Genomic DNA, 26,954 nt, shown 5'->3' with positions numbered 1-26,954 from the left:
GTATAGTCTAAGTGAAATAAATGACTAAAATTCTAAATGTACAGTATCTTTCTAAATTACTGTAGTATCTCTTTCTTTTAATAAAGGAGAGTGAAATGCAGTTTGAAGTGAATAAAGTGATGCATTTAATCTTTAACTGAGAAGAATTGCTTTTTACTTTTGCTCTATGGCATTTCCAAACCATAGTAAACGACTTCTTTTGAATTTCCTAATTTTTATTAAAGATCTTTCTTAATTATTACAAATATAAGTAAAGAGTCTAAGTATTTAGAAATATCAAGTATCAATAAAAAACCATTATACATTACATATAATTTTAGATTTTAGATTTTTTCAGTGTAATGTAATTTTGTATTTTACGTATTTTATGTCTGCTGATGTTTGCTGATATACTGTACCTTTACATGTAATGTCATATTTTATTTCTTCACTATGGCAACAGAAGTGCAACAATTTCCTTGGAAATTCTAAATTCAAAACAGCTGTTTTTTCCTGAAACATCCTGCTGTACATTCTATAGTTATCCTGAGGGCTTTAGGTGAATCTAAAGATTTTGGATGTCAACATCTTGTGTGACCATATGGTGTTCTGAGTGAAGCAGCGCAGAAATCCATAATCTCTCTTGAAATAACTTGCCAACAGTTGCTCTACTGATCTCCATTAAGCCCACTCACAGACCTATGTTGCCTGTCATACCATCCTCTAAAAACAAGAAGCTTTTTCATGAAGAAATCTTTTAAGACTAATGCTATCCCACTGTCTAGAAATGACTAGACCCTTGATGGTAATCCTCTTGGCTTTTTTTCGCTTTGAAAAATAAACCTATGAAGTGGGTTTCTGAAATAATTCCAGAGCACCAGTATCTTTTCTGGAATGTGGTGACCTGATTGGAAACAAAATTGGACAAAAGTAGTGAGGTCAGCTAGACCAAGATCATGATGGATGTTCAGTACACATGTGGTCCTGGCACCTTCAGTCGCAGGATGCAATGTTGTATGAACTGTATATTGAAAATCTTGGTTTTCTATAGTAATTTGGAAATACTTATAGAAGGTACCTGTCAGTCTCCTTAAAGTCTGGTGTTCCTATTGACATTTCAAGTCGCTTAGCAACGAAAGGTGCCAATGATGTTTCAGTAAAAGGGGATTTTTCTCAACATGTCTGTGCTATATTCTTTGCATTTTCCCTGTTTTTAATTTTTCAGTTTACTTATTTTTCAAAATGTACCTGGCCAGGCTTGTGTCCAGGCTTGCTGATTTTTACATTATGACTCAACCTCTGAAATGTTAAGACTCTTGCTCTAATTAGCTTAAGAAAATGTCACCACTGTGTTTGTGCATTGTGTTCAATTATATAATAAATTAGGAGAGATCCCCTGAAATGGTATCAGTATTCACCCCTTTAGTTTCCATAAAGAAAAATCAGAAAACATGGCAACCTGTTTAACCTGTCATGGCAACCTAAATAAGTGATTTAAGAATGAAAAAAGATAAAACCGAATCTTGTTGTTTATAAAAAAAAATCTGTTTGGGGCACTATGAAAGAAAGAGTAAAAAATATTGGTGAATTAAGAGAATTGAAAACTGACTAGCATAACAAGTTATTTAATTTAATAATAAATTAGGAACTATAACTCCAATTACAAAGTAAAGTGCTTAGGTTGTTAAATCTGTACTGAGTGCTTAATTTCACTTTAATGGTAAAAATATTACACTATGAAACTATTTAAAGGCAGATCTCCTGAAAAAAAAAATGTTGTTGATTTCTATTAATTTAGCCTACAGTAGTTCAAGATAGAATTGTTTTATTTTCAATTTAGCTTTTAGCCTCAACCCTTTCTTTTGTGATATTACAGTAGATGAAAAAAGGAAATTCATGACTTTTGCAATCCAGTTAAGGTATGACTTTTATTGACCTTAGTTTCTTTCCGATACATCTACAGTAGTATGTGGTTAATTCCCAAAATGTTTTTGAAAACATACAGTAACATACCCTCTACTTTAGGTTGAATGTTTCCTATTAAGTTACTGTACAGTATATACAGTTTCTAATCCTTAATCCAAGAAAATCTAAATATTAAACAGGTAACATCAATTCCACATTACTGCTTATTCTTCTTATTCATTACTTCTTATTATTTAAGTAACTCAAGAATTCTTTATATTTGGCCCCCAATATATATAAACAGGATTAAAGTTGCACACTTTTCAAGTAAATTATAATTGGAATAATTACGGTACAGTAGGTAGCTGCGTCAGCATGCGTAGGCTGCAAAGGAACAAGTATTAGGTTTATTTCATGCTGAAAAGAGAAGAAAGAAAACACAACGTTTCAGCTGTGGAGCCTTCTTCGGGTGTGAGTAATTATTTGAATAAGTACTACAGGATTGTTTGGCTTGAACAGGGTTATTGTATTGTATTAAACCGTGTATTGATAAAGAACAGAGTCTATTCATGTTTAGGTGCCAAGCAAGGCTTAAATCAGCATTGTCCTACAGGGGGTGCTGAAGCTGTTCACAGGTATCAGACATCATTTTAATTGTCTGTAATCAAGGTACTCATATAGGTGTTGCTCTACAGTGACTCATCCTTGCAGGAATTACCTTCAAAGAACATTCCAGTACCCATATGGGAAACCAGGAGTCTTTCCTTTCCTCCATGATCAGTGGGCAACAAGTATTATATTATATAGTGCTATAGACATCTGTAAAGGTGTCTGTGGCAAATTGGTTTAAAGAGTGCTATAGTAAATAGAAAACTAGAGTACAAAGAATGGTTTGGAAGTTGCAATGGAGGCTATAATAATCATTTATTTTACAGTAATGGGACAATAATGGGTAACTTTAAGATAATGCATGGAACATTACTGAAGTACTAAATGAATGTTTCACTCAGGTGTTCACCAAGGTAGAAGTTAACAAAACAGCAGAACGAAGAACAAAGCTCTCTGTTAAACATTATCAGCATAGAACAGGGAGAATGTTTGAGGTAGTCAAGACTAATAAATACAAAGTGCCCAATGGTATCCTTGAGGATCACCTATATGGAAATCAGATACTAGGGAATAGTCAGCATGGATTAAGAAAAGGTACAGTATGTCTTGCCTAGCTAACCTTTTAGGATTATTTGAACAAATAACAATGGTAATGGACACACGCAAAGCATCTGATATGCTTTATTTAGGTTTTCAGAAGGTATTCTCAAATTAGAGGTGCTTGTTCTTTTAGACATTCAAGATATGGAAGTCTTTAGGTTGAGAACGTGTTAATAAATAGAAAACCAAGAGAACAGATAATTGGTAAATACTCAAATTGGCTTAATGAAATTAGTGGAGTACCACAGAGCTGTATATGGATCACTGGTCTTCTTAATTCATACTGGAAAGCATAAATATTATTAAATGTAAATACTATTGCCCCATATTAATGTTTTTGTTTGGAAATACACATTTCATAAGTACATGTATACAGCAACAATGACAAACTTGACAATGACAGTATGCCCCAATAGTTTTCACTGTAAACAATCTTTCTGAAATTTCTATATTGTTACCTGGCGACCTGTCCATTTTGGTTGCTAATGTGTTTCTATTAGCAAGGTAAAGTTCTCCCACTAAAATATCTCATTTAACTGCTTTGGGTGTCAAATAAGTGTCACTAAGATAAAGACCAGGCTATAAAGTAAGCTGGCTGCTGGGGTTCTGTTATTTAGCAGATATGTTGGACCTAGATATGGTCTACCCATTGCTGATGAGTTAATGAGAACGTCTCAAAAGGACACAGCAGTGGAGATCAAAGCAAGAGATGTTTTTTACCCAGTGTAATACACCATTACTAATTTACTTACTCTGTGATTTAGAGAGCTTCTGGCCTTCATAGGAACACATATTTTAGTAATGCAAGCAATACCCAGGCTTCATGTTCCAGCTTCCTTGTGGTAAAAGGAAAATAGGCAGACTCTTGGGCTTGTGATTTTAGCTGTAAACATGGTACATGGTGTCCCTGTAGAACAAGTATTTCAAAATAGTTTTTCCTCATCTTTACACACACAAGCATGGACTGCCTCAGTTCAGAAAGGATGGAAATAGGTTTGATTTAAACATGTTCCAATAATTTATTCAAAGTAGTTATTCATCTTTATGAGTTTGTTGATTTTAGAAATTTAAGAAAAGCATTGTCAATTCTTATTTATACATACTGTACACCTACTGTACTTGCTGTGATTTCATTTTATATCATGCTGCCGCAGTATCATATTTCCAAGTCCGTTTGTTAGGGGTTTTGCCTTTTCCAAGGCCATAAAATGTGCATTTATTAAAATTAGTTCAAACCTGTTCATCAGACAGGCACTGGTGAAAGTGTAGCATCGCAGTTCTCTGAGAAACTTCTGCCTTCTCTGTGAGAGAGAACTGCCTATCAATGCCAAGACATCTGTCCAAAGAGGGCAGTATGTTCATGGTAGATGATGCTGAAGCTCCCTAGGCATAAATAATTGAACTCATAACACAATAAATAACTTTCTCTTGATTTCAATTTTAAAACTAATAGTGAAACACATCTACTCTGTTACCCCCAATAATAGTGTATCCTTTTTCCAGTGCCTCCCGTAGAGAGTTTTAATATAAGAGAGGTGAGGTTATTTTCTCTACCGTGCGATTGGAAGGGCAAGTCATTTTCACAGTGCAGCAGAAAATGTAGCACTACTCAACAAACAGAGCAGCATAGAAGATAGAAAATATGTGGATTCAGATTTCACAACTGATACAGCCTAGTTTGATTGTTGCAGATTGTTAGTAAACTATTCTTGATTCTGTTTTTATAAAGGATGTGACAGTAGGCAAACCTTCACATTTTAACCCATGAAACCCCATTAATGTCAACAGAACTGGAGCTTTCACCTTCTCTTACACAAAAATATACTGTAGGATACCTTTCCTTATTTTTCTTTTTACTGTACAGTATATATTTAGCCTATTTGTTTTGGTAGTTGAAATGTGACTCGTGTCATTGCTGGATATTGTATATTTTTATATACAAAAAACATAACTTTTACCTAATATAACTTAATCTTACATTTTGGATTCTGCTAAAATAAGTTACCAGTGATAATATTTTCTTTTTCAGTCATTCTCTGTGAACTTGAAATATGTTGTAATTACACTAGGGTGACCGGTGGTTTTAGACACTTTGGCTGGGTGGTAGAAGCCTACTGAGAAAACTTGATGTGTTTTGGGTGCTAGCCCATCATGGAAATCGGTTTGATACCTCGCCCATAAATACTACAGCATATGTCTACGGTTCCTGATACAGGTTTCTAGGGGACCACTGTGTTCGGATTCATTGCAGCTGAGCTCTAAAACCTCCACTTTATCCAATAGAGTTTCGCAGGGCACTGAAGTCTATCCTGGTGGGCAACAGGAGCAAGGCCGGATACACGCTGTTTGGAATGCCAGTCCCTCGAAGGCACACACAGACACAGAAACACACACTCAAATTGCTGACTTTAAAGAAGCCAGTTAACCTTCCAGAATGTCTTGAACTTTGGAAGGACACCAGAACACCAGGAGCAAGTCCACATGTAGACAAGAAGAACAAGCACATTCCATGCAGATAGCACTACATTAATTGAACTCAAGGCCCCAGCGCTACGAGACAGCATTGCTAACCACTGGGAAACTGTGCCGCCCCTAACTCCTTTATGTCGTCGTAAAATAAGATAAGATTTTGTCTCTTGGTGAAAATGAAGAAGCAAATGTACCAATAATTTCATCTCCGAAAGTTCTGTTAAAGGGAATATTCAAAGTTTTATTTGTCGCATTCCCATGTTTGATTTCCAAAGCAAATATGTTTGACCTAGGCCATTAACACAGTCCTTCAGAGATACAGAAACATGTCTCTTCCTCCTTATCCTACAGCATGTCACTGCTGAACCATGACTGCGACCCAAACTGCGTGATTGTGTTCCAGGGCAGGCGTCTGTTTCTCCGGGCAATCAGGGAGATCCGCCCAGCAGAAGAGGTAACAGCCCATGTCTTGTTCACCCTCTGACAGGAATTATTGTGTAAGGGTGAATCTCGCCCTCTCTTTTTTTCCTGGCTGTGTGAGAGTTGTTATATCTTTGGGATACCAAAATACAGAGCTCAAGTTCAAATTCATGTAAGAACAATATCACAAAAAAGCTAGTCATTGTTTGGTATTTGGGTTAAATTAATATTGTCAAAATTTAGTCCTTGCATAGAAAACTATTTTGGATTTATTATCATATGTGCCTCTGGCAGAAGTAGAATTCTTTGTTACATACACTAACACTTTGCATCTTGTTGTTTAAATACATTTGTATGAAGTATCACTAGGGTACCATCTGTTCATTCTTAATCTCTCCTTTTTGATAGTCTTATCAGAAAAAAAGCCCTGTCCTCATCACTGACTGAAATGCACAATGTGTAAAAGGCTAGTTTAAAAGCTAAATATAACCCCGATCCCTACAACACTTCCAGGAATTGTGGCTCCCTGACATCAATCCTGCCTGCATTTTATTGCAGTGATTTATTAATATTCAAGACTGTCATTGACCTATCATAGCAGACATGATCAATGTGCCTGTGCTTTTACACAGGGAGGGCTAGATTTCTCACTTGCTGATAAATCAAGGTTGTAATTAATAAACCCACGCTATGACTGAGAGGCTTCTCTCTGTTTGCTATCCTCTGAGTGTTTCAGATTCATCTGTGCCTTAGATGCTAGTAATCTTAGATGTCTGCCCTGCCGCTGCTGGGACTTTTTGTCAGTGACCTTCACCAGTTCGTGACCATAAAAAGATCTGTCTGAGCAGAAGTCATTTCTTAACTTTTCATTTATGAAAATCTACAGAGTGAGATGCTAAATATTCGTATTTTTCCTGAGTGAACGATTGTCCTGGTGAATTATTACACTGGCTTTACTGTAGGTGGCACACCCCCTTTGAAGCCTGTGAAATGAAAGGTACCTCTACTGTATGTCTTCAAAAATCAAGGAAAGATCACATACAGTAGTGTGTTAATCCTTTTTTAATGTAAACATACAGTATAAAAGTTTGGTTCTTTTATTGCCTACATAATTAGAGGTCTGTTTTGAATGAATGTGATCTTACAGTACCTTTGCAAATATTTAAATGTCTGTGTTACAGTAGGTTTTCGGGGACAATTTGCAGGTTTCTAATGCAGAAATGAACCTGCTGCAATTTTGAATTTTGAATGCAAAAAGTACTGGAAAGACAAAATAATGTCACCTTGGTAACTCAATGAAGCTGTAATTTTTGGTGAATAATATACAGTATATGAGGTAGAGAATGTATTAGTAAATGTGAACTACTGCAGGGCATTTTCAACCATTAAACCTGGCCAACTTAGAAAACATAAAATGCCTGCTAGCCTTTGTAAAATCAGATTCCCTGAATCGTGGAGGACATTTTTAAGGCATTTTTACTTCTCTGTAACAATTCAATGCAATGGATTATGTAATGCTTTGCACCAGTAAATCCTAAAAATCCAACATTAATATCTGTTTTAATATTGTATTCTGTAGATGTCCACACCTGAAGAAGGCTCCACAGCCAAAACATTGTGTTTTCTTTCTTCTTTTTTTTCATCATGGAATAAATGTATTACTTGTTCCTTTGCAGCCTACGCATGCTGATGCAGCTATCCACCTGAACTTCTGTAGATGTCTTCCTTTTTCCAAGAATACAGTACTTGCACACCTTGAGGGCTTCTCAAGCAGTTCAACCAGTAACTAGTACAGGCTGAGCTCTATGATCCAGACATTGGGTGTTTGAGCTTTGGACATGTCAGTATCTGACTCTAAACAGGTTTTCCCCAAGCAGTAGTGCACAACTTCTTTGTAGAGTGGGAACAGTCGGGCAGGGCACTCTCAGATCTCTGAGAGATGGAAACCACGGTGATATCCTGGGCTAACAGTGAGGGACTCGCACTGAGCCTCTGGCACACAGCTGGGTATGCTGTGATGTGTTAAAAGATGAATGGCTTGAAGGTTCGTGGGCAAGTGAAGTCAGCTTCAGCCTGTGCTTCATTATTCTCCCTTTGAGTGGTTATAGTGTTTGTAGCAATGAGCTTAGATTTGAAAACTGTTGAGCTTATATTGAGTTGATACGATACAGTATATTGAGTTTATAATGAATTCGGTGTACTGTATATAGTACAGAAAATTAAGAATTGAGAAATTGCTTCATCAGTTTAATTAAGGCAGGAACTTTAGGGAGATCAGATTGCACAGTACAAGACTGCAGTGGAATGTAGCCAGGACACCAGTGTACATTCACAAAAGGACACTTTTTGTAAAGTTGTCAGGACCTTGGTTTCAGAATGACACATCCTACCGTACAGTACAGTATCTCTGGTCACTTTATTAAGGTGTTGGATTGTGAAATGTGGTCTAGGTGGGAGAATTCCACCTACTGCTCCACCAGTACTACCTACAAAAACAACCTAAAAAGCTTTATGAACCTTATTAAAAAATGTTAAGACTGCAGCATGACAGAAACAAGAACCTAAAGAACAAGCTCGTTATAATGACCTTTAGTGACAGTGCAGTACTTTAGACAGAGGATGATTTTCTTCACAGCATAATGAGAACATGTATCTGGGAAGATACACCAGTTTAAATAACTATTAAATTCAGTGCCTTGTTAGGTTTTACTGAAATAAAATGTACTCCTTAATTCTACATTATTTCAAATTTCCATTTTATCTCCTTTCAAGATGGTGAAGAACGTGCAGCATGATGAAGCAGGCATCCTTGCTCTGTCATTTGTACTATATATAGTAAAATAACTGTATAACAACTTTCCTATATATTCTCCTAAAAGGCTTACTTTCTAAAATATTGGACATTGACTGTAAATGATGAAAATTAGTTTTACCAGAGCACTTTTCCTACGTCTTAATAGTTCAAATGTTGGTAACCTAATCTGTCATTAGAATAATACTGTATATTATGATAATCTTTTCTGTTTGTGTGATTGAATTTATAATAATAATAACAACATCACTTTATCAACCCTTTACAATTTCTTGCATTAGGAATTGTCTTTTCGCATACCCCAGCTTGCTCTCCATGAGACAGACACACAGACAGGGAGAGAGCCTGGGGTCAGACCGCAGGGTCTACCATTGTAAGGTGCCCCTGAAGCAGTTGGGGTTAAGGGCCTTGCTCAGGAGCCCAACAGAGTAGGATTCCTCTGCCAGCTGCAGGATTTGAACCGGCAACCTTCTAGCCACAGGCGCAGATCCTTAGCCACAGCTCCGCCCCAAATTTAAAACCTTGTTTAGAATATTGTGTGGTGTTTAAGTCACATTGTAGCAAATAGATATTGCTGCTCTGAAATCAGTCCAGACAGGTTTCTTTCCTAGTCTTAAAGGGCTACCATTCACTGTCACATTTTTTAATTTTCACCCGAGATGACCACAAGGCAACCTGATTCATAGCGTATATTCAGACATGTCAAAGGCATTGACAAAGTCAGCCCAGTGGACCAACATTGAAGCAAATCCAAAGGACACAAGTAGAAACTACTGTATGTGGAAGTGCATTCAAAACTGAGAACAAAGAGCACATCTTGGGGTGTGGAAGTGTGGTCTACCCAGCTTTGTTAAGTCAATACCTTGATTTATTTCATGAAACAGCTGTGTGAGATCTTTGGATCGATTAGCTACTACCAACTAAATGGTTTGGGCTGGATGGCCGAATGACCTCTTCTCATTTGTGACCTTGCTTACTGTGTATTCTTAAAATGTTTGTTATTGTTCATGCAGGTGGATGTCTATAGAATCAAGAAATGTTGATACAAGTCTTTTTTTTACCATGTGTTATTCTTAGAAATTGAATTTTCAATGTAATTCCTTTTTGCTCTCTACATCCACAAAAACAAAAGACCGTGGAGTGAAATTATGCCTTACACCATAAAACAGGCCATTAACTAGAGCTTGAGGCTTCTGCTGGTTGTAAGCGTGTGATTTCATTCTTGTTCACATACTGTAGTGCCGTGTTTAAAGAAAATGTGAAAGAACTCAATTTCCTGAGATAAAGGGGCTTAAACAATAAAAGTCCTTGTTATAGCTGCTTGCCCTAACGTCTTCCTCTCTTCTCCCAGCTCACTGTCAGCTATATTGATGTGCTGGTACCTGCCCAGGAGCGAAGAACCCAGCTCCAGAATCAGTACTGCTTTGTCTGTGAATGTCAGCAGTGTGACACAAGGAATAAGGTAAGGACAAACAGACTCCTCGCTGTGCAGCTCGTCTCTGCTACCTCGCACACTGATTGCTCAGACATGCCGTTTCTCCCTGATGCCACAGCAGGGCTGTCCATCAGATGTCTGTCGCCTCTTTCTAATTTCACAGTGCTGCTCTGGGACAAACCCCTCACAGTCTTCCTGCAGATCATCGGCTGTTATAATGCAGCATGTGATTGAACACCGAAAAGGCTAAGAGTGCCTTGCCCAGCCTTAGAATTGTTTTAAAATGTGGTGTGTGAATTTCTCAAAACATCTATCTGAGTTTTGAAGGCACAGCTGACACCAGAATGCAAAATCAAAAACAGACCTTCGCAAATGAGGAAATAGTGCAAAACATTTTTTGTGATCAGGATGTGAAGAATGAATGTACTGTACCACTGTGCTTCATATTGACTTTGCATATTCCCTGTCATGGCTCTTACAGTATAATAATAATAATAATAATAATAATAATAATAATAATAATAATAATAATAATAATAATAATAATAATAATAATTGCTTACACTTATATAGCGCTTTTCTGGACACTCCACTCAAAGCGCTTTACATGTAATGGGGATCCCCTCCACCACCACCACCAATGTGCAGCATCCACCTGGATGATGCAACGGCAGCCATAGTGTGCCAGAACGCTCATCATTCATCAGCTATCAGTGGGAAGGAGAGCAGAGTAATGAAGCCAATTCATAGATGGGGATTATTAGGAGGCCATGATTGGTAAGAGCCAATAGGAAGTTTTGCCAGGACCCCAGGGTTACACCCCTACTCTTTTCGAGAAACGCCCTGGGATTTTTAATGACCACAGAGAGTCAGGACTTCGGTTTTACGTCTCATCCGAAGGATGGCGCCTGTTTACAGTATAGTATCCCCGTCACTATACCAGGGCATTACAGTAGGACCCACATGGACCTCAGGGTGAGCACCTCCTGCTTGCCCCACTAACACCTCTTCCAGCAGCAACCTTGGTTTTTCCCAGGAGGTCTCCCATCCAGGTACTGGTCAGTGGGTTGCCAGTTGTGAGTTGCAGGGTGATATGGCTGCTGGATATGTAGCACTGCAAATCGGGAAGAATGTAAGAGTGGTAAAAACTGGCAATTTGTCATGTGATCACAACACTGAGTTGTGGCAAAGCAGGGACACCTTGAATGTGAAGCTTTCTTTTTAACCCTTTTAAACCCGCATAGACACAGAGGAAAGCATCCAACGACTTCCAATGTGGACTTAAATGACCTGTCTCATAACTTCTTCTTTCAAGCAAACCAGCACAGTACAGTACATTAAATCCCCAGTGCTACATCTTTATATTTTCTGAAGCAATACAATATTTCCATGTAATGATTCTTTTTACAACAGATTACACATGAACGTTGCCACAGTATAAAGCATGTCCCATGAAAGCAATGAATGATGACTTCTACGATTTTACACTTTTTTTTTCCACATGTAACATGGACTGCATGTGTTTTTACATGGCATTGTTGTGACACGTGTGATACATCCTGTGGAGAAAATTCACTCTGTCATGGTATCCAGCTGAAAATGTCAATCACAAAGGGATGAAGGAATCTGGAACAAGCTACCCAGCTGTTGAAACTCATACCCTGGCTTCTTTCAAGAACTGACTGAATTAGATCCTGCAGTCAATTTGCTGCTAAAAAGCAAATGTGTTAGTTGGGCCAAATGGGCTCCTCTAATTTGTAGCCTTTCTTGAATTTCCCTGAACGGGAATACATGAAGTATCTATACTTCCCAAAAAACCTTCTCATCAACCACCATAGAGATCTACACGCTGTGTAAAATACCTCATGTTAGCTATTGACTGAGAATTCATAATGAATGACAGAAAGAGGCTAATGACTGGTTGTAAGAATCAATGTCAAACTAATGATAGTTAAATGTGCGGTAGTTTGATTTATTTTATCATTACGTTTAGAATGGGGCTGTTTTTAAATACCTTTCAATGTCCTCAGGGATGAACAATGATTTATCAGTATGTTTCTTCTGTGTCTTCATTTTAACTGCCTTCATAAGATGGTGAGCAATCAATACATTTCCAATTGTGTCAATCAGGAGTGACATTTTGGTTCAAAGTTAAGAATACGTATTGGGATTATAAGGTAGAAAGGAAATCTAATGTCTCTTAATTTAGTTTGCTATTTAATAAAAGTCCTGTACACTCCTTGTAAATTGAATCTGAGAACAGAACCATGGCATTGACAAAAATGTAAACATTAAAACTGTTTTCCAAGTATGAACATTCTAGCATCTTGGTTTGCTTTTACAGAAGTCTTGGGGTGCTTGCCTCTGTCACATCTTTGATGTCTTCAATTGTTTGACTGCAGTGACCTTTTTAAAAGTAGTGTATTGCACCATACACTCACAGTTGTAGTTGTTTCATACTGTATGTCAGGCATCTTAGCTGTTAATATGTTATGATATCACTCTAGCACCCAAGCGAAGACTCTGTGCATGGCTTTTAAGGGTAGAGGATCTAGTAACCCTTTATCATAAGTCCTTCACAAATACTACACAACTCAACAGAACAAAATGCATAATTCCTTACAGCTGCTTGTGCAAATGTCATTACTGGCACGTGATTATTTGCAACAGTTCATAACGAGACAGAATTTCACCCAAAAGGCTAAGAGTAGAACTTCAGGTAGAGAGAAGTAAGGTGAAAATGATGGAAGACATCATTAAGGACTAGAGAACTGACAAGGGCCATTAACAATGGTCCTGATATGTTTATGTGAAATCTGTGATTTTCTAATGGTTTTTCTGTACATTGTTATATCATATTGTGTAGTGTTTATGAAGGAGTTGTGTTTTTTTAAACTCGTTGAAGTAAAGCGTTATCAAAGATCCCTTGTTTCTGTGCAGTGTATTCTGTGGTGATATATTTGGTGGGGTTAAACCTGAATGATTCTTTTAATTGTATTTATGTCACTTATTTTAGCCTTTTTCTGTTCAGAGTTATTTAAAATATTTACCAGTCCCTTTTAAAAAAAGCAGGTTAATCTGTGTCAATCAATCTCCATTTGACAATCTAAGTTGCAGTTATATCGCAAGCACCTATCAAGACTCATGGTTTGCTGAATAAACTAAGGATACCATTGCTGAAGCCCAGACATTCTCACTATAAGGCTTAGTAGGACAGTTTCAATTAAGAATTTCAGCTATTAGAAATTTTATATCTGTCAATGTCAGAGAGTGACAAAGAGTTCTCACTCCTGGTAGGCTGTGAGTGCAATGATATACACACGCTAGTCATTTTGCAGTATGATAACACAAATCGGTGTCCCTTTTTGCACTGAACTGTCCTGTGGAATCAGCACTCAGAAGTTGAATGTCTGGAATGTGACTTAGAAAGCTCACTCTTGTGATAAAGTTGTGATAATAAAGCTGCCCAATGTATTTGCTTTTCTCAGAATATTCTGGCAGAATGGTGTGATAATAGCATTACATTTACCCTGTTCTTGTAAATACAGTATATTATAAGAATAATAATAACTGACTTCTAAGACTTAACTTATAGAAAGTATTTAGACTTTTGCTCCCGAAAAATAACTTTTAAACAGTATACTATAGTTATAATCTTTATATTTTATTTGTAATTGACTTTTCTGCTGCTAGGTTCCCTATACAAGATTGCATTTTGCCTTGTTTTATTTTCTTCATGTTACTTCATTGCTTATGTATGTTCTGCAAAGTTGTCAACTGGTATTAGTTTAATATCCTGAGGATGAACCTTAATGACATGTTTATCATAACAGTTCTCACCCTTCTTCTCTTCAACAGCTGATTGAAAATATTTATGTGTAAATGGAATAACATCTTGAACCTCTTTATAGAGTGTTGTGGAGTCAACACCACATAACATTTGCAATAATTATGGTCTATTTAAGAAAATGATGGTCTATTTAACAAGACCAAATTAAAGTGACCAGGAAAAGCATGTATTCTGTTTACCACAATCCTGGTACTGTACACTCAGGCCTGGTGCAAGATCTTCCAGAGTAGATTTACACAACCTTCCCAGCAGAGTATAATCAGTTCAGGCCCATATTTCTAAATGTCTGCAGCCAGGATACACACTGTTATAGTCACACTGATGCAAAGTACAGTAAATGGCAAATTGATTTCAAATGAGAAAAGCTTCAGGCTGCCTTATAGGAAGTTGGAGTGCAAGCAGTATGTGTTTCTCAAATCCTGGAGGGCCTTATGTCTTCTGTTTTTTTTTTTGTATATTCAGATTCAGTTACATACTTGATATTTTACCTGTAGAGTGTCGAAGTGTTTTAAGCATTAATTATACCTTTAATGGCATGAATGTTTTGCATAATTATTTTGACCAGTGATAGTAATACAATATAGTGTAGATCTGTGATTGTTGCCATGACATACAGTATCATATAATGTATGTTCTGAATTAGAGAAAGTACAGACTTTTGCAAATATAAGCAAGAAAGACACCAGAGGCCAAAACCATCATTAGACTTGGTTCAAACATTCCAATCATATAAGGAGATCAAATAGTCCCTTTTTAAATTCTTTTAACTCACAAATTACTGCTATTTGCACTTCCCCTTCAGATTTAAATAAGTATTAAAATCATTTTCAGCTTTGTCTTTTTACTATAATTCTCTTGTTCCTGCCTCGGCTATTCTGTTAATAGGTTCAGGAGTCAAAACTTGAATTTCACTCTTTTTCTGTATTTTTCATTGTGGAATTAGCTTCTAATTGTTCTTTTGTAACCTGCTTTCTAACTCAGCAGCTCTTTGTTCTAATCTCTGCTCTGCTCATCCACTGAATTCAACTGCCACTTTGAAGCAAGGAATGTCACTAAGGTCCTAGTCAAATTTTTTAAAGATTTACAAAATGTTATCATCTCAGTGCAGTTCATTGGATTTGGCAGTACTGTATTAGCTAATTATCTCCTACATTGTATAATACATTGTATTTGCAATGTGCAGCTGTAGTAAAACATTGTAGTAAGATACTGTTTTAAACTATGTTTAATTCTACGCTGAAAAGTAAAAGGAAAGTAGAAAAAAATAGTTAGCCGTGTTATGATGTGTCTAACAAATTAGCTGTGGCTCTCTCACGGAGGTCTTTGAAAGCAGACCTGGAACATGTGACTGTTGAGGCGCCTATAGGTATGTTGACAGTGTCAGATATTCTCCATTGTTAAAGCTAGCTGAGGTGCCTATTGAGAAGGTGCTCTGAAAAGCGGCAAATCACATACACGTTTCCAAAGCTACTGTACACATTAATGTCACAACTAAATATCTGTGGTAAACACACTTACTCACAGAAATTCTTTACTGAATGAATATGGATATTGTTTTTCATTTATGCTTCTCTGGTGTATTTGGTAATTTTACTTTATTTACAAAAGATTTATTTTATAATCAAGATGCAGTTAAAGTGACCAGGAAAAAATGTATTCTACAGTATTTACCAAAAGCCTTGGTACAGTACACCCAGGCTTAGTACAGGGCCTTCCAAAGCAGATTGGCAAAATCTTACCAGCTGCAATTTTTTCACTGGTAGATGCTGAAAAATCTCAATGCGTTCCTGATACATTAAGTACTGTATTAAGAATTGAACTGATTTATGAATGACCCAAACAGTGACAGATGCATACACTGTAGTATTCTTTTCTTGTTGAGTACCAACATCCATCTAATTAGCTAAGAGAGAATTATATGTATTAATACTGTAATTGACTGCAATTCATGGTGTTGCCCTTATACAGTAGCAGTTAGTGATATTCAAAATTCACAGAGAATCTCATGTAAGCAGCCAACTAAACATTTTTATCAATAAAGTTTGTTCAGTCTTGCTTTCATTATTATGAGACTACATAATATTATGCGATATTGCAATTTGCAGTAGAATAAACTAAAACTCATGCAAATTTGTTTTACAGAATTATGACATGTAGCTGATAACTTTGCCCATTTTTTTAAATGCAAACCAGGAAGACTGTAAGTGAGATTTTTGAGGTTGTCTTAGATGAGAGGCCGAGATGGGATAAACAGAACATTTTGCAGTTGTTCAAGGACAGGGTGGGGGGGGAGGGGGTGATGGGCGAACTATTTAAGATGGCACAGCTGTTCATTGTTATCTGTGGTGGCTATTGCTGAGACGTGTACTTGCATTTCTGATGCGGGTTCTATGATGTCGAGTGAAAACATTCTATGATGTCGAGGTGTGTGGTCAATCTCTAATTTACAAGGGACACTCTAACTTAGTCATTTGAGGACAGATTTTGGGCTTGGTAAAAGGGCTGACAGAATGGGGTTTTGTCAGACTGCTGAGAGAAGAAAACCAAATGCTTTTAGGTTACCTGCTGTGAGAATTGCTATAAGAGGCACAGAGTGATGGCTAAGAGCTAGAATCCTGCTGCTGCACAGTTTTATTTTGTTCACAGTTTGAGCCTTAGGTAAAATTTTGGAAGTCATGTGGTTTACTCTCCAGATAACATACCTCCTTTTTGTCTCAGAAACTGTAATTGTGATGTTCTGGTTCTTAGTCAACAGAATACTGCAAAGAAGAAGTGAAAACATACAGTACTAAATAAGACTATACAGTAAATGTGAAATATCTGTAGCTCAGTTAATGCTTTGTTGCAAATAACTGTCTTCAAATTCTTTATACTTATGTCATTTATTCAAATGGATAATTGATTTCTGAAAATATGATGTTTCATAATGTGCTTGATAATTTCTCATATCTACTGTATTAGGCATATTTTCCTCAACTTGAGTATATTGTTCATTATTTGATTGAAAAAAACCAGTACAGTATAAAATATGAAACTGTCTAGGCATATTGAGATTTGTGTTTTTCAGTCTATCTTGCCATTCCTCTGACCACTACCACCATCTTTCTAAAGCATCTGTTTGCACAATTCCCATTGTGTGTAATAGTCACTTGTCAAAAACTGCAGTATTTTACTTTCACTGATTGTCAACCCATGTAACCGTTTTCTTGATTGCTTTTCACTTTCGAAAACATGAGCACTAGTTGTAAATTCCAATTGGAAATTAATATGTAGTTGTGTTTAACAAGGATGTCTCACATCACATTGTAATGATGACCTTTAGTAGATTGATATTTAATTAGTAGCCATAAATTGAATTGGCAGAAGCATTATTTATACAGTATCCTTTCTTTGAGGTATGAGCACACAATCAGATCCTTTTTCCCAACTTTGCCTTTTTTGGCCAAAAGTAATATAAAAAGTTCTTCTCACATCATTTTATTTCAAGACCTTGACTTTCCAGCACACCAAACCTTTTTAATGTTGTTCACTGTGTTGCTTAACATTAATCACTATTGTTCCATACAGTACTGTGTCTAAATTTAATATTTGATTAATTGAGTATCTTACAATGCTCATCTTTCAATGAAGTACATTATAACACAATACATTTGTATTTAGTAAAGGAATTAAATTGACAGTACACTGTTTTAAAATTCAACTTAACAGCTCAGATGCCTTTTAACACTTTTTCCCCACAGAAAATAACACATTACTACGTAATCAAATCTGTCGCTGTCATTAAAATCTCCAGACATTTTTACACTTTTACATTTAAGGTATTTATTTACTGTATTTATTATTCCTTTTTTCTTACTAAAAGCAACAGATCAGTTGAAAGTTGTGTGTGAGTTCTGTAGTCAAAGATCAACCCTTTGAAATCAGAAGACTTCTAATATTTTGTTCATGTTAGATAAATCTGTCTTTGCTTGTGGTCCCTAAACTTTTCTGGCTACATATAATTTTGTTTAGATGCTTGAATATTTCATGATGTTTGTGTAAATAACCAATGGCATGTACTATTACAGCACATTGATATTAGACACCCTACAAAATACAGGTTTGCTAAAATAATTTTTTTCTTTGCAGAGCTTTTGCATTTTATTGACTAGTGCTGAGCATGCCCCAATAAGCCATAGTGGTTCTGACAGACTATGATGTGTTTCAATGCTCTTTTATAAGTTAACTGTACTTAGTCTTAGCTGGGCACGGCAGAGGCCTTAGAGTGAGAAATTGCTCGACAAAGAATCACTCACACCAACAAGGTATTTTTAAATTTTGAGATTGTTTTGAAATTACGTCTTTACGAAGCTTTTAAACTCTTTTATAATAAGATAAGATCACTTTATTGGTCATATACAATTTCTTGTATTAGGTAGTTGTCTTTTTTGCATACCCCAACTTGGTCTTCATGAGACACACAGACAGGGAGAGAAGCTTGGGGTCAGAGCGCAGGGTCAGTCATTTATATGGCACCCCTGGAGCAGCTGGGGTTAAGGGCTTTGTTCAGGGGCCCAACGGAGTAGGATTCCTCTGCCGGCTGCGGGATACAAACTGGCAACCTTCCAGTCACAGGTGCAGATCCCTAGCCACAGAGCCACCACACCGCCCCACCAACAAGACTCACCAGGAGTCCATCTGCTTTCTGGACTTTAGAAGTGTCCAGTGGTTCAGCCCGCAGAGCCACCAGGCCGACCAACAGTACCAAAAATACCAACAGTTTGAACTATTGCTTGTTTACAGTAAGAATCAAAACCAGGAAGAAAAAACAAAAGCAGTGCAGTGTAGTAGATTTATAATTTTTCAGGTGTCAGAGAAGACATTCTTAAATTAATATCCAGTTAAAGCTTCATGTCTGTGAAGCTGCTTTATGAGAACAGAACATTTCCCTCCAGTTGTTGTTGCTGGTGTATCTGGTAATAGAATGGTTAACTGAGCCAGGCTTTATCAAATGCAGGGGGAGGTCTGACAACAAGGTGTCATAAATCAGCAGCCTGCACATCATGGCACTTATCATTTCAAAGGCAGGGGAAAAGAAAAAAATTCCACAGCCTTGGGCACGATACCTTCACTGAAACCCATAATGAAGTATTAAAGAGAAGAGACACATGCTCATATGCTGCGGCAGACATCTGCTGGTAAGCTGAAGCTTCCTAGTTGGCCGCTGGTAAAAAGGGCAGGAGGAAATCATTGCTTTTTCAGGGGCTTACTGTTCCAGGCACTGGTGTTGGAACATGAGCCTCAGCTTTGGTTGAGCATGACAGAGGCTATTAGTAAGCGGTGTGCTGAGTTTCAGGTGATATTTCCTGCATAGGAAATGTACTTTGCCCTTTTTACTCCACTTATTATAAACTGTAGGGAATCTAATTAAGTCTTGCTACTCTGGCCTTTGGTACTGTACACAGTCCTTTTAGTGACAAGCTGGCGAGGTCTCACTAATTGGAATGTGTAGAGCAGCTTCTTCTGATACAGATTCCAGTGCTCAAGGCTTTTCTGAATTTTCTACTTTCGAGTTTCTGATGAAGATTTTATTCTGGGACCTTGTTTTTTTTTTTTTGCTCTTCCAGACTTTTTTATTGTTAAACTGATTGTTATGCTGATGAGTCACTGGATCTGATCATTAGCGTTCTGATGATCCGTCTTCACTGGGGTCCTTTTCCCCATGGGCACCGCCGCCTGCTCTTCGCTTCGCTGTGGCGGCAGCCCAGTTGCTGGTGATTCACTCTTGCAGGATTGTGGTGCTCAGCCAGGGGTCTCAGCTGCCTCCTTGGCTGGAGATCTCCCACAGGGGCTCAGGCTGCGTGGCCGTCCTCCCACTACCTGACTCTTGTGAGGTCCTAACTAACCTAATTTAGGATAATTTAGAAACATTAGGAAAGGCTTCGTGTAGATTCAGGCCTTCAAAAACAGGTAAAGCAGTCCAATGCACAGGGTGTGCCTTTTCCTTAAAAAGGGAAGACATACAGTACTGTACCACAGCTGAAATAAGAGCAAACACACTGACAGCACATTCCCCAAACATTACAGCACAGATTCTCAACTCCAGATTCTATATAAGAATATCATTTATTAAGTTCGGAATAAACCTAAATGTTTTTTTAAAATCCCTGTTTTATTCTGCTGCAGTCTTCGTATGCCAGAGCAGAATGGGGCTTTCACAAAGGAACAAACATACTGACTACCCCCACTCTGCAGTCCCAAGAATGAAACCCCCCATGTCGTCTTGGCAGCATATTCTCTAGTACTGTGTTGAATGAAGTAACTCCAACCCCAATGGCAACAGAGCCCACCACCTCAACACATACAGATAACAGAGGAACACTTTTACTGCCGTCACATCCTTTTTGTTACTGCTCATCGATGTTCCATTAAGATTACTCCATACTAAGCTGTCAGAAAGAGGCTTTGGATTTAACATAACCTCTGTGCCACTTTATGTGGCATTTCTTATGTGTTCACAAAAAACACAGATAAGTCTCTCCCCAAGCAGGCCTTGGAATGTGTCTTGCAAAGCAAAGGAAATTTGTGTTAATTGTATGCCCCAAAGCACATACCGTAGTCATGCACACTGTGAATGCGGAAATGCAACTCCAGGCTCCAACATAAAAATAGCAGTCCAGAGGACACATCTCCAGTGCCAAATACCTTCTGACATCTCAAAGGGGGGTGTTTTAAAGATTGAAATGAACACCAGAACAATAAAATATAATTTTGCAGGCATGTTATATCTTTGCATGAATGCTGTATGTGAAGGGATGTTCTGTAAAATGCTTTATTTTTCAAAGCCTCAAAACTTACTACAAACAAATAACAATGGGTTGGGTCTGGTCTGCTATGAACAAAACACATAAAATGAAACTGAATGTAAAAAATACAGATTAATTGAAGTTGTCCACATTGTTCTCAGAGTTTTTACACTTTGAGCAAAATTTAATGTCCCATGAGCTCAAAACGTCGATGCTATGAGCATCTTGAGGGTTAACTTATTAAATTGGATGTGCCCAAAAAGTACAAAACATTACAGAAGAGTTTTATTTACTTGTTACCTAAAGTATCTTTATTTTGCAATCGAATAGCGTCACCTGTTCTTCCATATCACAAAAACTGTATTTGCTAAGAAAAAAATATTTAATGCAGTAATGTTAGCTTTGGTCCTACAATTAGTGCAGGATATTGTGCAGCATCATAAAAATATTCGAAGAGCAACTTTTGAACACAACAAAATATTTACAGTATATAGAATGAAACACTAATAAAGTGTTTATAGACATGTAAAGAATTGTGAAGAAATGTGCAATCCACTTGCATAGCATTTTTTATTCAGCTGGTTATCTACACCAGTTGTGTCTCTGAGGTATAACCTGTTCTGTTGTTTAAATAACACAAGCTCTTCAGCTCCTTTGCCATGTCATTTTATGTTGTCAACAATAGCATGGATACCAACAAAACTGCATATCCAGACAACATGGGTGTCCTTCAAAAACATGGCTAGTGTAGATTAGTTTCCAGACAAGTTATTTTTGTAAAGTAATTGTAATTGTTGGCATATTAATCAGCAATGTCCCTCTATTTCTTTTCCCTTTTCAAGTGGCTGTAGACTTTTTCCAGGCCCTGTGGATTTTATCTTCATGAGCTGGCCCAAGTGATTGACCTTGAATATTTTGTGCGATTTGGTCTTTGTGTGATTCATTGAATTCAAACTGCGACCACAGTCTGCACTGATGCTTTCTCCTTAACCACGTACAGTATTTGAATCCTGTGTGTTGCTGGTACTGTCTACAGTATGTGCTCAATTACTGACTCTTCAGTTTGCTTCACAACTGCTAGAAAAATCATAGCTGCAATGTCAAAAGCAGAACACTCATTGAACTAAATTTTGGGAAATAAGCAGCTAGATGGTCACCAACTGATATTGCCTGAAATGGCATTGTCACTAGTTTCTAACTGCTTTCACACAGTTGCTCCAGTGATCATCTTCCCCAATGAATAGAAAGTAGAAAGTGCTGTGATATTGACTCCAGAAAAGTAAGTAACTCTGTATGTAATAGTAATTAACGTGGACATACTGTACGACTGCATGCTAGTTTGCCAACAGCCGTGCCAATTTTCATTACATAAGCAACTCAGCACAATGATTGTATGATGAAGGTGAAGCTGTTACCTCCTAAATAGTTACGTGGCCTAGAATGTTTTGTGAACAGGTACTTTAAGGTGATGACCAGGCTTATGTGCTCACCTGAGAGGAAGCACAGGTTATATTTGAAATCCCTACATAGCAAATAAACTAAATGTCCTCACCATGTCAGGAAAATGTGTCTCTTAAAGCACACAGAACCTCCTAATGACAGGAGTCTTATCTGTGGGGTTGATCTTGTTATCTCTTATACTGTTAGGCTGCACTGATTATGAAGTGGAAATCTCTCTCAGAATGCTTGAGAGTGGTACTTCACTGACTACTACACAGGAAATAAATGAAAGGTAACAACTGTTACACCTTAGTTAATTACATTTGCAGTAACATCAATTTGTTTCCTTTTTCCACATTAAACATTGTAAGGCAATCGATGTGTATTTGACTAAATGAATGCAACTCATTTACATTATAAGTTACTCCTCTATACGTTGTGTCACATTTACGTTGTTGATGAATTGAAGAACTAGAACAAAATCTAAAGTTAAAAATCCTTCTTCTTGTAGATAATGCTTTTGTACTTAGATTAACACAACATTTAAATGCAAGAAACTTTGTGTGGGAAACAAAAATCTAAGATGAAACATGCGATTGAATTTATTGGTTTCAATGAAACAATAATTCAAAATTTGTCACCAAAATGAGTTGGTGACACTATCTTCTGTATACATATTTATTGTTTTTCTGGGTTATACAGAAGGTACATTAAATGTTTATACTATATACGGTATATACCTGTGTCTGAACTGTATTGGGAATACAGTTGGAAAACATCTGGATCTGATTACATTAATTCTTTTAGATGTTAATTCTCAACAAGTTACATTATTTAGAAACATGTCCAAGACTTACAATAGGACCCTCTGTACTGTATTTGGTTAACTGCAAGACAAACATACATTAAATCTATTTTATGGTGTCTAACTCCACTCTGTTCCAAATTATTTTAATGGGAAAAGCCTCCCACTAAGTCACATGGGCAAAGTGTACACTCTTATACACACAGGGGTCATTGTGTTGCAAGCAAAAAAACAAACTGAAAGAAGCAGCATTCTCTAAGAATATGCAAAATAACATATTCTAATAAAATAAATTATTTCAATTTACTTTTGCTTATTTAGTTAAGTTGTTATTTATTATACATTATTTGTATTTTAATGGCCACTAATGGGATGCACAATATCTTAAAGATATCAAGATGTTGTAGATTTCCCAGTTTTCTTACACTAAAGTAACCATCCGTCCATTTTCTAAACCACTTTTATCCAGTACAGGGTCTGGGGGATGCTGGAGCCTAACCAGGCAAGGAACAGGTGCAATGAGAGATACAACCTGGTGGGAATGCCAGTTCATCACACACACACAGGCAAAGATCCATGAATGGGACAGCCAATAGCTGTTAAATGGTTGGGTGGAAGATAGCAGAGAAGTTCACACTCAAGTTTAAATGGGGTAATTAATTGTATTTCTAGTAGGATTCATTCAGTGATCAGCGTGTTCTTTCTCTCTCGCTGTCCACAAGCAGTCACTACACTGGGAAACCTGTGATGGACATCAGTTTAAGAGACTTCGAGGCTTGTGTTCCAGTAAAGATTAACATTATACAGTAGGTTCAGGATCATAGCAACACAATTTATCCTTCACTTTCACAAAAAGGCATAGTTATTTTATTTATTTTTTTAAATTGTATGTTTTGGTTGCCGAATTTAACAACTGAGCAAAACAGTCTGCTTCACCATGTGTTTTTAAAAATAAAATCAGACTTTTAGAGACAGCTTGGTATAAGCTTTCCTGCTGAGGAACGTGTTGCATCACTGCCTCTGCTGCTTTAGCTCTGAACACAAGAGCAAATAACAGAGCAAAGCATGTCTAATAGGACCACCACTGGCCTTGAAAAGCAAAACAACAAAAACTTTATTTTCTAACTTAATGGAACAAAGTAAATACATGTTTGTGGTTTGGTTTGGGTTGGGTGAGCAGTTTCTCTAGGCTGGTGGTCTTTAGAACAAGCCACTGAGGACTGTTTGCCCTGTAATTGCAAGTTAATATACTGTATTATTACCACAAACAAATGGTTATTGCAGTGAACCATGGAGTGCTACTTGCTTTGAAAAAACAACATTTTGCAGTAGAAATGTTCCAGTGCCTTATATTTTAGAACACCAGTGTTTCACACACTTAAATAGTGTTATTTGCAAAGAATGGCAATTTGTGTTATTACTGTTATTTTGTACCTTAATTGCAAAGAGCAGCTTAACTGCCCATGATACATACATATGATATATAAAATACAAAGAAAAAAAACTCTGTTGCACTCAAAGTACAGTATAATTGGCAGTGTTTACTTGGCCAAACTAATTTTATTGCAATGGCAATGGCAGAAATGTGGCATCATGCTAATGCAAATATAAATTCCAATCTATAATAATGATAGGAGAGGATATATCAATGTCTGCTCCTGCCTAATAAGATAAGAAAGGATAAGTCTTGCTGTCATGCTGAGACCTACGAGTGTTGCTATACTGATTCAGATATAGGATTTATAGGATAGTTGCTTGGTTTATGCTACCTAAGCATATTTTGTGCTTGTGAAACCTATTTATATTGTATATACTATATGAGACATGCATAGAAATGTACATTAGGAACACTGTATAAGAAATCAATCAGTGCACAACTAAAGTGCCCCTTGCTTTTTTTTTCTTGGCTTGGCACAACATTTATGGCAAAGACTAATGTGTCTTTATGCCATAGAAAAACGATTTTGACCGTTCTCATCAGATCAGTACAATTCCGCTTAATGTGACGTTCAAGCTATTGTTGACATGAGAATGTCTTTGACCTTGCCCTGAAAGCGTTTTTCCTTTGACATGATACCGTATGTGATACTTGAGTGCTCCATCACCAGGTTGACTGTGAAGCCAACTATTGGGAGCATGTTAAATCCAAGTAAATTTAGTTATTTATAGTTAACTTTATTGTTGTTTGGAGGCTTTCTGATTCTTTTCTGCAACATTTAAAGGGAACCACAGTCCCAGTTTCTCAGACAAAATATATAAACTGACGGTATCACAGAATTTTGCAAATTCCGAATTAAGCACAAAATCGTTAACTTTGTGAAATTACTATATGTCCACCTTGTGCTGGCAAACTGATGGTCTCACCATGGGCAAGAACGAGAGATTTCATGAATTGCGATTTGAAGTGGCCCTTCCTGCTCACTAGGATTAAAAGACATACTGTAGTCACAAGCCTGCTCGTTTACAATGTAATAGGGCCGCTTCACCTACACAGTTTTGTTGCCTCTGAATCATACAGTGACGGAAATATGGTGCTATGCATACCTGGAAATTTTCAGATGTAAATTGTAGGTTTTACACGTTACTGTGGACAGGGTAATGTTTCCTTCTTGTTGACAGTAAGTTTACAATATAACAAATTGTATAAATAACATACAGGTATGTGATATCAAACACTGCTGCCACCATTGTGTAGCTATTTGATATTTTAAATAAATCTGTATTATTGCAGTATGGCTTGAGTTAGCTATTTTTAAAGTAAATGGCTTATTCACAGAATCGCCTTAGCTTGAAAATGATATCCATGATAGTTTGTTACTATAAGATAATTATGATGATTAATAGGGACATTAACCCAATATATGGTTTTGGTTTGTAGAAGTAAACTATGTGTTAGAATATCTTTCCACGCTGATATGTTTTTCAGCGTTGACAGTATGATGCAATATGTACTGCAATTGAGTCTTTTTCTTACCTATGTAAGAACCTGATTGTGTTCTTTATCACATTTCATATTCCTTATTTTCCATCTATCATTCACAATGCCAAACATTTTTTCTCTTTTACTGTAATATCAAAAGAAAGATTCTAAAACACTACCTCATAATGCTGTAATGTTATTTAATCTCTCCTGTGACTGTATAAATCACAGAAATGCCTACTCAAATAGAATAATAATCGTTGTTATTGTAATCGGTAATGATTGTTTATATTTCTATAATTTTCCCTGCTTAGAGCCCTCAGAATGGTGATGTGTCAGAGAAGACTGTGGAGACTATGGATATAATGCTTCTCGTGTGTACTTTCTGTAGAAAAAGAAAGCAGTATGTCACAGCGAGACAAAGAGACGCTACCACAAACTGCTGCAGAGTAAACAGGCGCATTTAATTATCATTTTAAATCTACTCTCCTCACATCAACAGCGAAACAGGGAAATTCCCTGTGTCTCCTTCTAGAGTAACTTGTAAAGTCCTAATGACATTTAGATTTTACATCTGGTGGAAAAGGGATCTTTCTGAAATTCAGGCTCCAATCCTGGGTTGCACAGAGGCTGTGTACTTCATCAGGGTAATTAAAGTATAGCAATTTATACAGGGAGGGGGAGCTACAGACAATGTTAGTAGGGGCAAGGGGAATAAAGTTATTTGGTATGACTTTGCATGTTAATGAATTCTCAAAAGGAATTTGTATCTTAAACATACATTATATTAACAGGTTACAGTACATTGTTAAAAAATCTAATCTACTGTCAGTTTTCTTTCTATCTCATCTGATATCACAACAGACATTTTGACTGTCAAGGTCTGTGATAAACAATGACCTCTTGCAGATCATTGCTAAAATTA

At 36.9% G+C, this 26,954-nt stretch overlaps 1 protein-coding gene across 1 annotated transcript in view; it reads left to right on the top strand.

The window, feature by feature from the left end:
• Positions 1-26,954, top strand: part of smyd3 (SET and MYND domain containing 3) — a 343,364-nt gene that overhangs the window by 276,404 nt on the left and 40,006 nt on the right. Inside the window, exons 7-8 of the mRNA XM_006626065.3 lie at positions 5,914-6,016; positions 10,146-10,256. Coding sequence (XP_006626128.1) covers positions 5,914-6,016; positions 10,146-10,256 — 214 coding nt within the window. The remainder of the gene's footprint in view (positions 1-5,913; positions 6,017-10,145; positions 10,257-26,954) is intronic.

This window comes from Lepisosteus oculatus, chromosome 2 (assembly GCF_040954835.1).
Source record: "Lepisosteus oculatus isolate fLepOcu1 chromosome 2, fLepOcu1.hap2, whole genome shotgun sequence".
In the NCBI taxonomy this organism is placed as follows: Eukaryota; Metazoa; Chordata; class Actinopteri; order Semionotiformes; family Lepisosteidae; genus Lepisosteus; species Lepisosteus oculatus.
The sequence above is the reverse complement of the archived record's forward strand: the minus strand, read 5'-3'. Positions and strand labels throughout refer to the sequence as shown.